Source organism: Mus musculus, chromosome 14 (genome assembly GCF_000001635.26).
Source record: "Mus musculus strain C57BL/6J chromosome 14, GRCm38.p6 C57BL/6J".
Lineage (NCBI taxonomy): Eukaryota > Metazoa > Chordata > Mammalia > Rodentia > Muridae > Mus > Mus musculus.
In genome coordinates, this window is record NC_000080.6 from 67,694,562 (window position 1) to 67,708,153 (window position 13,592).

Sequence of the window (13,592 nt, forward strand, 5' to 3'; positions counted from 1 at the left end):
AACTAATTTAACAAGTAGCTTGGCTTTTATAGTAATACAGTTCTGAAGGGAAGCTCTTGTTCTAGTGGATTTTCCTAGTAGAATTAAAATCAAACCAGCAAGACATGACTCCAGGTTACAGACAAATAAGACAATGTAATAATTCTTAACAGGACCCATCAAAAACCACGATTTCCTCTACCACCATGACCATGAAGATTGGTTTTTTTGGTTTTTTTTTTTTTTTTTTTTTGGCTTTTCGAGACAGGGTTTCTCTGTGTAGCCCTGGCTGTCCTGAAACTCACTCTGTAGACCAGGCTGTCCTTGAACTCAGAAATCCTCTGCCTCTGCCTTCCAAGTGCTGGGATTAAAGGCGTGCGCCACCACTGCCCGGCAACCATGAAGATTTAATATAAGTATTTACCTTTCTTCTTTGAGAGGTCCGTGTAGGTCTAACAATACTGCAGATTATTTCTTCATCTTTATTTAAAGAACTGCAAGTGTTAGTGCCTGATATCAGGTAACAAACAAAATTAGGTTCTTAGCATAAAACCAACCCGAATGACATGGTTAAAGAACAGCATAGTGTTTTTGAGTCACAGTTGCTCTTAAATGTCGTATTTAGGCACAGGTAATACATAAGAGCAAAAAGAGATCCAGACAGTGTTTAAAGGAGTTCATGTTGCTGAGTATTCAGACCGAGTGCACTAGAAGCACAAAGCAGAGCCCTCACCTGCACCTCAGACTTACAAGCTTGATGCTTGTAACAGCACAAAGAAAACACAGTGGGATATGTTCAGCGCTTAGAACATGGCAGAGTAGAGTCTAAAATTTACCTGTAACTTAGTTTGTTACAGTCTGAGCTCACAAACCCAGGATCTCGAAGGGAAGATGCATGAATACACAGTTCATAATCCAAGTACTCACAAGACGGCTTTGTCAGCCAAGTGTGGTAGGCGTGTCAGAAAAATCAGGAAAGATGTCTTATGATCGCAAAAGACGTATACTTGGCAAGCATATGCAATGAGAATACCATGCTAATGGTGGGTAAGACTTGTGGTCATTTAGGAATGGTCCTTACCAAAAAAAAAAAAAAAAAAAAAAAAAAAAAGGAATGGTCTTTACAGTCCAAATTGTTTCACTTTGTCAGTTGTGAAAACACAGAACTCTATTATTGATCCTCAATAGGCTAAGAGATCAGCAGCATTGTGCATTATCAACTTGAAGCAGTGAAAACTCATTTAAGTTAACTGTGGGGGACTATCAAGTATAACACTTGAAATTAAAAGAAGGGGTAACTTTTCATACAACCTATTTGCTTTTCTTAAAATCAAGAACATATTGTTGTACCACATATGAAAATTTAAAAATAAAGAGATTGAGTTTTATGTGCTAAAAACAAGAGTTAAGGGGCTAGGGTGGCAGCTCAGTGGTCAAAGTGCTCCTTGACCTTGAGGACCTGAGTGTGATGCCCAGACCCATACAAAAAAGCCAGGTACAGGGGGTGGGGGTGGAGGAGATGGCTCAGCAATTAAGAGTATTGGCTGCTCTTCCAGAGGATCCAAGTTCAGTACCCAGCACCCACACTGGAAGGCTCACAACTGCCTGCCCAGGGAGATCTTCTATCCTCTTCTAACCTCTGCAGGTACAGCATACATACATAAACATGGGTAGCAATACATATAAATGAGTAAATCCAAAGTTAAAAAAATAAAAAGAGCAGTCTATGGCATGAGATACGACCCTAGGGTTGGGAGGGTTCCTAGATTCCAGAAGAGCAGGTTCTTAGTTGGCTGGACAACCAGCTAGTCTAATGACCAAGCTCTATACTAATGATGAAGCCAGTCTCAAAAAGCAAAGTGGGTGCTAGGCAAGGCTGCGTGCACATTTGTAATCTCAATGCCATGGGAGAACGGAGAAAGCAGGATTACTGGGGCTTGCTGGACATTAGCCGAGCTTCAGATTCGGTAAGAGAGCCCATCTCAAAGGAGTAAAAGCAGAGGGTGAGGGGCACCACAGAACAGGTAATGCCTCCTTCATGCGCGTGCGGGGGTACACACACATTCTCTCTCTCTCTCTCTCTCTCTCTCTCACTACACCCCACAGAAGACAAACACAAATAATACCTGGAGGAGTCTCAGAGAGTGAGGATTTACTAAGACTCAGATTTGCAAATGATCCCTGAGGTGGCTCTATGTTTTCCTAAGAAAGGAAAAAAGTACAAATTATTAGATCCCATTAAGTTCAGTGAGTATGTAAATGACATGCCACAAAGAAAAATAATGCCTTATTTGGGTAGGAGGAATTATAACCACAGAATAGAAATTAAAAAAAGAAAAAGAAAAGAAAAACAATAGAAAACGAGAAGGTCTAAGCTAACCATGATCACCCTCATAATGCAAATGTATTTGTCAACAGCAACCACCCCAACAAAGAGTATTAATCACTGACAACCTCCTTTTTGGTTTAAAATTCCACTGTCAAACTTCTACAAAGCAAATTAAGAAACACCATCTAGTATTACAATATTTTTCGATGAAATTCATGGTAAGATGGCAAAATAAACAAGATTTTAAAACCTTCTCACATAATTGTAAGATAGTAACTATTGTTCAAAGAAAAATATGACAATTTGAAAAAATTCCCCTTTCATACCAGTTTGCTCACATGTCTTTCTGATATTTAATTGGAAATGCTCAATTTCACAAAGCATCTTTTCTGCATGGAATGAGATGATTACACAGCCTTTCTGTCTTACTTGGAAAATTGTATACAAAAATCACTATTATAGTTTGCTTAATTATATGACAGAATTCCTTTGCAAAGTTACTACTTTATGGGAAAGTTTTAGTGACAATTGAAAGTTCTTTAACATTGAAACAGTGTATTCGTTCCCTCTTGAGTGGAGGCTGAGGCTTTATGTGTTTCAAGACCTTACACGGTTTATCTAAGCTGCTAAACTGTCAGCACTCAGTTGTTGATCAGCCTCTACTGTCCTTGGAATCTTGTTAGGATACGGTACTGTCACCTTTTCTTCCTGATACTGGTCATTTCTCTTCCTCTCCCCAGCCCCCGAATTAATTTGATTGAAGATTTACTAAAATGTGTCTACCACCACATGTTTTTTTCTCCATCTTACAAAATAAGTTATTTCAGTTCTAAGATGGATTTTTTTTCATATTTTAATGTCTCAGACATCTGGGTTTTTCTTAGTGATATAAAACAGGTACATCTTATAACCAACAGCACTTAGGTTTCATGAAAGTACTGAACATAAGAGACTGAAATATGGCACGTCATCTGACCTTCGTAATTTCAAATCATAATTTTCATGCAAAAAAAAAGTGAAACCTGATGAAAATAGGAACAAGCTTTTTCCTGGGATTTTCCACACTTACAAGGTTCTCCTCCTTGTCATCAAAGTTTGGCTGAAGAAACTGCTCATGAACGGGGGACTGCAGGGGACTGGTAGTTTTTACGGTCCTTGGGCGAACAGGTGTTCCTCCTTTGCACAATGGAGTATTGGCTGGTAAAGACTCATCAAACACTTCAGGGCTTAAGTCCTCTCCAAAAGTAACTCTCTTCCTCTTCCTCGGATTCAGACAGCCTGGTGTTTTACAGTTTTCTCTACCTATAGACAATAAATGAGACTATGTTGAAAAATTAAGCTGTTTTTCTTACCTAAAAGGCATATACGAAAATGTCTGAATGCGGTACAATCAACTATTTGTACAATAACACAATTTGTAGAGAAAATTCAAATGGGTGAAAACCATACTTTTAACTAAAATAGTACTGATTTTCAAACAAGGTCATTATTTCAAGTGTTAATAAAATCAGAGCATCTGAACTTCTTTACAAGTTCTGCCACTAAGTAAAACTTCATGTGTATATGTGGAGCTGGGGATTAAAAACCCCAGTCCCTCACCCATGTCAGGCCGATCATCTATCTGTCTACCACTGAACATACCCCTCAAGCCAACATCAACTGAGGCTCTCGAAAGACACCTTTCCCTTCCCATCGTTCTCCATTCCCAAGTCATTTCAGACACAGTGAAGCATGAGCAGATTGTCAAAAACCTGATGCATTATAGCAAGTTCTGAAAAGAAAATAAAACCCTTAGTTTAAAAATAACTGAGTAACATACCTGCTCTTCCTTCCTTGCAAGAGTTTGAAGGATATGAGATCAGATGAGCCCCGTCATCACAGAGGTTGGATTCCTAATCATAATAATGACCAATCAAAGATTTTACTCCTTTTATAACATTAAAAGTCACTAAAAAGAATGGGATCGCTGAACATTTTTTTAAGAGTACCTTTATTAATTTTAGCTTAAAACACCATGCTGAAAAGGACCAAGTAAAAGCCTCTCTCATCTTTCATTTCTTTTTTAATATTTATTCTTAAGTGTATGAATATTTTGCCTGTATGTACAGATGTGTACCACATGTATGTCAGCTCTTTTGTGGAGGCCACTGGATCCCCTGAAGCTGCCACCACAGACAGTTGTGAGCTGCCATGTGGGTACTACAAACTGGACCTGGATCCTCTCTGTAAGGAGTAGGAAGTGCTGTTAACTATTGAGCCATCTTTCCAGGCCCTGGCTTCTATATTTTAATAAGTAGTATTGTGAGCCAAAATTGAGAATAGAAATTACTGAGTATAGGTTAAAATCATCCCATTTTGATCTGGCAAGCTAACCAATGTGCGAGTGGCTAAAATTACGGTGTATTCTATTAGGTGTCAGATCAGGCAGGCAAGGTCCAAGCACGAGAACTGCACTGACATAAAAAGACACAGCAGGTAATTGATGTCAAGAGGGAGCTTTGCCATAAGCCTGAGACCAGCACTTTTAACAAGCATGGAGTTTCCGCCTGAATTACCATATTCTTGAGCAAGAAATCTCTGTCTGTGTTTATCCAAAAGATTAGAGAGTACACAGTATAAAGGATGAGATGGTATAAGCCTGGCAGAAGAGAGCCAGGCCTGCAGGAAATTACCACCTGCACTTTAGCCTCACCCTGAATCCCTACCCAGCCCATGGTTGTGAGTACTGCTCACAGTCCAAACTATAACGCCCCCAAGAACTGCTCTGTCCCAATCAAGCCTCCCAATCAGCAAGCTCTGGAGTTAGTCCTTCAGGAAAACACACATTCTGTCCACTAGACAGGAGGATATGCACAACAAACCACACAATATTCCTATAGCCATGCCAAAGCTACCTATGGGCCCGCTTCCAACATGCTACCTATTTCCTGGCAGCTCCCTCCTGCCTTAGGTTATTGCACTCACAGAAATATGGATGGCTGAAGAGGCAGGTTAGACCCACATGTCTGGAATGAATAAGCTACATACTGAGGCACTGATCGTGAACTAGAGGCATTGATTGTGAACTAATTTGGCAATGCAGTTAATTATAATTTGAATTAGCTTTTAGACTTATATAGTCTACCTACATTGAATTCTGAATACTAGTCTAATATTACTTGAAAACAGAACCAATCTCAGAATAGTACTGTGACTTTAAAAAATGGCAAACAAGTGAGGGTTTCCCTGCACACCAGTGTGACACATGGATCTCCCTTACTGCTCTGAAGCAAACATCTCTGAACTCCTTCGCTTTAGGAAGCGTGACTCTTACCTTTCCATTCTCTGAGAACAGCTTACCAGGTTTCTTCAACACAGAACGAAGCACAAAGGTCTTAGCGGAGGGGGTGCTGCTTCCACATACAGGAGTCGCTGGAGACCTGGTGGCGGTGGTCTTAGCGGAGGGGCTGCTGCTCCCGCACATAGGAGTCTCTGGAGACCTGGTGGCAGTGGCTGTGCCTGAGCTCAGTGGTGTTACAGGGCCCTCTACACAGTCAGTCACTGCAAGTCCTTCAAGGAAAGGAAGATGAGACTGTCCAAATCTGCTCCTTCCAGGCACAAGATACTCACAACACTTACCAAGACGGTAATACAGTATTTAAAAATTCCGCTAGTGAATGGAGCTCAGAGGCAGGAGGGTGGACAGTTTAAGGCAGCTGAGGCTATACAGTAAGATCTTGTTTCACAAACCCAAGTGCTAGCAGTATTGCTTAGTGGTAGAGTGATTACCTAATGTCTTGGTTAGGGTTTTACTGCTGTGAACAGACACCATGACCAAGACAACTCTTATAAGGACAACTTTTTTTTTTTTTTTTTCCGAGACAGGGTTTCTCTGTGTAGCTCTGGCTGTCCTGGAACTCACTCTGTAGACCAGGCTGGCCTCAAACTCAGAAATCCGCCTGCCTCTGCCTCCCAAGTGCTGGGATTAAAGGCGTGCGCCACCACGGCCTGGCTAAGGATAACATTTAATTGAGGCAGGCTTACAGGTTCAGAGGTTCAGTCCATTATCATCAAGGCAGAAGCACGGGGGCATCCAGGCAGACATGGTGCAGGTGGAGCTGAGTGTTCTATATCTTCATCCGAAGACTACTAGAAGACTATCTTCTAGGAAGCTACGACAAGGGTCTTAAAACCTACGCCCACAGTGACAGACATACTCCAAAAAGGCCACATTTCCAAATAGTTCCACTTTCTGGGCTAAGCATATACAAACCATCACACCTAACATATGCTAGGATCAAACCCTAGCAACTTAAGATGAAAAAGAAATTCAATTCTAAAACTCCCTGCTTCATCTGGACATGAACAGAAGACAGAAGTAGCACTGGTCACACACTTTATTTACTACAAGGCTATCACAAATAAAGATAAGAGGTTTTGGCTCCTGGGTCAGAGGATGGGAAAAAATACTGGGAATGAGCCTTGCACTGCAATATAAAACTAACCTGAGCCAAACCTTGATAATGGTAGTTGAAATGGTAACCATTTTACTCCTCAAGATGGAGGAATTTCAATATGTAACACAGTGGGAGTGAGAGGAGGGCACGAGGAGAGAGTATCAGCCCACACAGAAGCTGCCCGCAAACACACAGGCTCCACATTGGCAAATGCAGGGAGTTAAATCTGAACTCTACTCAGTAGCGAGGCAGACACAATCTGACATAAAGGGAAAATCCTGTATGACATGCACACTATGACATTGGTGCTACATGAAACATGTTCTAGCCATCTAAATCTGTAGGCATGTTTGCATTGTGTAAAGGTTTATCCTTGTGTTATTCAATTGCTGATTTTTCTGCCCTCGTTTTGTTTCAATCTGGATGCAGCATTGTAATGCTTATATCAAGAATTTCTTGAGTTTGTATAAACAGTTTTTTATCATTTATTCTCTGCCTTGTCAATAAATACTGATAATGGTTGGGCAGAAGAAAAATTAGGACAGAAGCTTCTGCAATCCAGGGAGAGAAAGACACACAGAGAGAGAGAGAGAGAATGTTTCAGACCTGTCATGAGGATGAAGAGATGAAACAAGGAGACACCAGAAGAACATGTGAAGCCCAAAGACCCAGATCGATGATAATGTGTAAATATCATGGGATCATGGCTGGGAGGTAGCCAGATTAGCATAGGGGTTATTATAGATCATTTCACTCTCTCGCTGTTGATATGCAGCTTGAATTAAGTCTTGGTTTCTCTGTGTAGTTACGGGGGACTAGCAAGGGTGAAGAAATGCAGCTGATGGATTAACTCATTGTGGATACTTAAAGTAAAAATAATTCACTTTACATAAATCATGATTCTTAACTTTCCCAATGCTGCAACCCTTTAACACAGTTCATCATGTTGTGGTGAGCCGACCATAAAATTATTTTCATTGTTATTTATAACTGTAATTTTGCATACTATATGAATTGTAATGTAAATATTTTTAGTTGGCCAAAGAGGTTGCGACTTACACGCAGGTTGACCACTACTGAGCTAAGAGAAGACCAGCAAGGGAAGGTGTGCTGAGGCATGACTGCTAAGGAGGTGCGTAGGGCCTAAGCAGCAATGCTGAGCACCTGGCACGCAGGAGCAGCAAAGCCAGCAGCAGGCCAAACTCTTAGTAGCACCACAGCGGACACAGAGACCTATGTGACAGGACTTTCAGGCAGAGAAGCAAGAGGCAGGAAGTGGAGAAGGCGAGGAAGAGAGCAGGTGTATTGCATAGGCTTCTTTTAAAAGGCATGACTTAAATTTGTGTTACTGTCTGTATGTGTGTATAAGCACATATGTGCAGGAGCCTGCAGAGCCCAGAAGTGCCAGATTCCCCTGCAGCTCAAGTACTGGCATCTGCGAACCACCAACCAGCTGCTAGGAGCCTCTAGGTCAGCAGGCACTCGGAATGGCTGAGCCATCTCCTAGACTAACAAAGAACTTTCTAACCTGTCTGACTCATGGCCAGGTTCATCAAATAACCAGGCAGTCTGAAATATTAGACTACATTAACAAAACCCCACTGCTCACAGCATCGCTTCTTCCCCTGTTCTGGGTGGGATTAAGTGGAGTACTTAAAGGCACATCGGCCCTTGTTATGATGTTACCACTCTGACGGATTGTAGAACTGGGTATCAAGTACAATGACAGTAAGTCTCATGAGGATGAAAAAGAACTGCCAAGAAGGTGGCAGTACCTTATTTCATCTAGGTGACAAACATAACCTGGCCTTGTGCCTTATCTGCGCAGGAAGAAACCCACCCATCTACCTTAGAATTAAAATCAAAAGCCTGAGCAGATATTCACTGCAAGAAAGGTGAAAGAAATTCAGTTTGAAGCTGAAAGAAAGCTCCAGGAAGAAATTTAATCATTAAGGATTAATATAAACAAACAAACAAAATGGGGACAAGTGGAACAGAAATAGGTATCGAAGTTCAGTAAACACAGAAAACCCCCTATTTCCTCTTACCTTACATGAGACATTGATGGTTTAAAGCAAAAACGACAACATGCATGCGTCACAACCAAGTAAATGTGTATGTGTAAAAAGGACTATAAGTCACAGGAAGGAAGGAGGAAGGAAGGGTATATCAGCAAGACACAGGGTGTATAAACTTGTGTGTTTTATGTACAGCTATGCATATGGCCAAAAGGACCTATAAGAATGTGCGTTGGAATCCCAGAGCAAGAGAATAAGACAGAATGAAGTATAGCTCAAAAGATAGTAAATACTAATACATTAACACAGAACTTTTAATACAAAGGAAATGAAAACAAAGCATATGGCAAAATAGTAGATGTAAATCAAGCCATATTAATAGTTACTTGAAACGTTAATGGGCTAAAGCAGGACTGAACTCAGTTGTCAGGTTGGCAGAGGCACCTTCTCCAAGCCATCTAACCCAACTCATACTTTGTGATAGCAGTAAAACTAAAGGACAGTCAGCAGTGACCCTCAAACACTTACAGTCCCCGTAAGTAACACAAGAACCACTTTTCCTCATTTCAGCTTAGAGACACACTCATCACAAATGTCTATGAATGCGGCAGCCTCTGTCTGCATCAAGGAAAACACAAACTTACCCTGGGAAGTCTCCCTGAGCTCTGGAAGGGGAGCAGCCATGCATCCCGGCTGGGCGGAACCGATGTCAGGTGACTTCTGGGAGAAAAGATGAAGGAATCAAAAGCAGAACATTCATTACTAACTTACTGCTGATACTGCCTTTATGGAGATTTCAATAAGCACTGCCGATAACTGAAAATCTGTAGTTCCACTGATCTCATAGCAGGCATAAGTACACAGGAATTAACAACAGAGCACTCATCCTAACAGCATCCTGAACATTCCACAAAATGATTTTCAATCCCAAAGAGAAGTTTATGTAATTCCTTTTTGTTGCCCACTGAAGCCTAGAGAGCTGTGCTATATTATTATCCTCTAAACAGAAAATGCTCGGGCTGGTGAGATGGCTCAGTGGGTAAGAGCACTGACTGCTCTTCCGAAGATCCTGAGTTCAAATTCTAGCAACCACATGGTGGCTCACAACCACCAGTAATGAGATCTGACGCCTCTTCTGGTGTTGTCTAAAGTCAGCTACAGTGTACTTCTGTATAATAATCAAAAAAAAAAAAAAAAGAGAGAGAGAGAGAGAGAGAAAATGCTCAAAAAGCATATTCCGTTAACTCAGAAATTAATTTCTTCTTTGTGATTTATGTCTAATGAATCAAAGTTCTGGAGAGAAACAATTACTATTGCTTCTGCCAAATGATCATTTTATATTAACTTGAATAAAGTAGAGAGAAGTAGGACCATAAGCCAGTTCTTGTGTTATAAGGACTGTAGAAATGTTTGGGGACCACTATACTGACTGTCCTTTATTTTCACTGCCATTGCAAAGTATTAGGTGGGCTACATGGCTTAGAGAAGGTGCCTATGTCACCCCGACAACCTGAGTTCAATCCCTAGAATGGAACACAACACAACTCTCCTCTGACCTCCACTCCGTGATACTCAATGAAACCAAGCTATGATGGTGGGAGGCATCTCTTCTGAGAAGGAACAAAAACCTCTGATCATAGAATGAAGACACAAAACAAGAAGAAATGGTCATGTGACCCCACAGCTGCACAAAGGTCACCAATTCCAGGAGCAGTCTTTGTCTGACTTTAGTAAAATTCACATAGGTTTTTGCCTTTCCACAATCTTGACAGACTTTAGGTTGTCACAATCCAGAAACATTCCTAATGCTCCTTGAAGCACATAGAGGAGCAAAGATGAATTGCAGAAGAGCCTGCTTCACAAGCTGTCTCACGAAAGACTGGGGAGGCAAGGGCAGCGTGGACCTGGGCAGGCAGCACTCCAAGTTTCAGGAACTGATACTCCAATTGGTACCTAAATAATCTGCTTAGGGATTTCAGGGCACAACTGGAGACCTAGCGTCGAACCATCATGTAGAACACCTCATGCACAAGACCCTCCAGCTTTACCTTCCCATAAAAGTGATCAAAACAACCAATCTCCCCAGCTTCTAAACCAATACACAAGGAAGCCAGTCACACATAAATGTAAGATGCAACAGGAACACATGCATGCATGCAAGCACACAAAGGCATACACACACACACTCATCTAAGAGCCATAGCAACAACGTGGTGAAACTAGGAACTCATATCACTGGTCCTTACAGTCTTTAACATGCCTATGCAGAAAGCTACAGCTCCATTTATGTGTGGAAACCACAATTACCTCAGCAAGATCTGTGGAGGCACCCCCAGCACACGCTTCGTCAGCAAGGGCTTTGGTGCCACTGAGATAATTGTCAGGGCTGTCCTGGGAGGATATTCTCCTCCGCTTTGAAGAGGAGTTTACAGGGAACCCAGACTGCTGATATTCAAGAAGATCTTCTTTTCTGGCTATATGCACAAAACAAAAATAGAAACAAAATGCCATGGGGATAAATATTTTCTTTTATATTCATCATTTAAAAATATCATCCACTATAATAAAATAGTGCCAGTTTAGTGTTTGTATGTACATCATCAGTGAAAACAAAATTTTACCCCATTTCAGTCAAAAAGGGAAACTGAAGGCAGGTGTGGTGGCATATACCCATGTAGTGCCAACAGAAGGGAGGCTAAAAGAGACCAGCAAGTTCAAGGCCAGCCTGGGCTACAGAGCAAGCAGCGCGGCCTGCGCTCACCGTCACCCTCACTCTCGCAGCTCGGTGCAGCTACTGAGTTAACACAGCCAGCTTCCTCACCTTCCCGACCTGGGACTGAAGATCGGTGTCTCTTCTCTAAGAATCCTCTAGAACCTCAGCTCCACATTGGCACTTACAAGACATATAGCCTTAGAGACGGAGCAGCACCAGGTTCTCAACCCCTTCAGGGTACAGCAGCAACTGCTGTGGTACCCAGCCCATAGCATGCAAACCAGTCTAACAAACCCCTCTTCAATCCGTTTTCATTCCCTCCACTCTGTTCCTCTAGAGAACCTTAGGATCCTACCCTTGGTGCATCGGCCTGTAAACCACATGCTGGTAAAACTTGAAAGACACAGTTAGGTTCTAATTTGATTGTACTTGATTTTTATGCAAAACATAAAACACACACAATAGGAGAGAGAACACACAATTGCAATGTGTTCAGTTAATTCTCTGTATAAAGGGATTTTAATGACATCATAATTACAAAAATGAAGTAAAAAAATTAAAACCTGGACAACAATTCAAATAATAGGTAACTTATAAGCTACAAAGTAGGCTCCCCACACAGGCTCTGAATCCTGCAGCAGATAAACGGGAGTCTGCTAAGTAGTCAGAGTGTAAAGTAGCGGGACTCTGAGAGCCAGGGCTTCGTCAACTGCTGCTGTTTCAAATACTCTGTCACTGAAAAAGCCAAATGACTAAAAAGACAACCAAATGAATGATATGGACTCGGTGAAGAATATAGCAGACTATCAACACACTAATCAGACTAGACAAATTTATGGTTAACACAAGGGTGGGATATTTATATATGTTTTTGCAAAGTTTAACAATAATTCTATAAAAAATCAACATAAACCTAAATTTGCCACAAGCCCTTTTTGACGCCTGCCTGGCATGAGTTAATTGGTCCCAGCCTTTTAAATCTCAAAACAATTATTGCCTTTTAAAATTCAAAACAATTTTTAACTATGGAAATAAAGGTATACGTTTTTCAACAGAAACCACAGGTGTCTCAGTTGTAAACCACTTAGGACATTTGAGGCCTTGGGACTTGACCCTTAGCACCACCAAGATAAAGTAAACTACAAATAAATAAACAGAACAAAGCCCTAAAACCAGAAATTGAGATTTCTATGGGAAATACTACAAATTTTAGCTATTAGTCTCCATTTGCAGAAACAACTACACTCTGAAAACAATGTTTTCATCTTGTAGAAGTGAATCCCTTTGGCATAAAGCTCATTTTGATAAATACTTACTCAAATCTGATATCCTAGACTCTCCGTCTGCCTCTGCTGCTGAGGGACTGCTGGCCATCTTAGTTTCCTGTATGGAGTGAAAAGCTGACCGAAAAGCAGACATTCGCTCTCTTAAAACACTGGCATTTCGATACAGTCTTGGGCTACCCTGTGAATGTGTAAAGCACAGAAGCATTACAAACCAGTCTCTTTGCTCGGCCTATCACCGCTGACTCCAAACCAAAGCACATGAGAGGTTTATGAAGACAGGTTAGCGTGGGAGAGCCTGCTTTCCTCAGATACATATATTCTGCCTGAATAGTGGGTGTACGGTCACCATCTTAGTGCTCCTCTGCTCCCATCTGTAAACCTGAGCAAAGACTAGCCAATGGCTGTCCATAGACATATACCTGATATGCCAGCAGCTAGCAAGCCAGGCTAACAGAAACTTCAAATGGGTAGGAAGTGTTTTTACAGGGGCCCAGTTATTTTGGGGGGTGGGGAGTGTAAATCACCCTGAAAGAGTCCTAAGCGGCTTAAGAAGAACCCAAGACAGTGTCAATAAAATGCTATCAAAGGGAATGAGAAAGTTCAGAATAAACCTGTGTGAGGAGCCAACCTCAGAGCTGGACAGCAAGGAAGAAAAGGGCAGAGGGACCCTTCCAACCTGAAAGTATCCAATGGAAGTTCTCAGGTTTATCAGTACATTGAATTCAATGTACTATGCTCTTCGCCTAGATGACCTCCACCTTGCAGAGCCAGGACAAGACAAGGATGTCCCCTACTAGCTCCAACACACAATCTTCCCATCACTCCTGACTC

General features: G+C 41.5%; 1 protein-coding gene across 11 annotated transcripts in view; it reads right to left on the reverse strand.

Annotated features, from left to right (window-relative positions):
- Cdca2 (cell division cycle associated 2) overlaps window positions 1-13,592 on the reverse strand; it is a 42,662-nt gene that overhangs the window by 21,382 nt on the left and 7,688 nt on the right. For 8 of the 11 annotated variants that reach the window (XM_030247602.1, XM_006518420.4, XM_011244912.3 and 5 more), the window contains 8 exons: window positions 12,792-12,939; window positions 11,070-11,236; window positions 9,407-9,482; window positions 5,622-5,857; window positions 4,128-4,200; window positions 3,378-3,610; window positions 2,106-2,181; window positions 404-489 (listed from right to left, as the gene is read on the reverse strand). In XM_030247602.1, the coding sequence (XP_030103462.1) occupies window positions 404-489; window positions 2,106-2,181; window positions 3,378-3,610; window positions 4,128-4,200; window positions 5,622-5,857; window positions 9,407-9,482; window positions 11,070-11,236; window positions 12,792-12,939 (1,095 nt within the window). The remainder of the gene's footprint in view (window positions 1-403; window positions 490-2,105; window positions 2,182-3,377; window positions 3,611-4,127; window positions 4,201-5,621; window positions 5,858-9,406; window positions 9,483-11,069; window positions 11,237-12,791; window positions 12,940-13,592) is intronic. The other 3 variants (XM_030247603.1, XM_030247604.1, XM_011244913.3) reach the window with 1 other exon arrangement.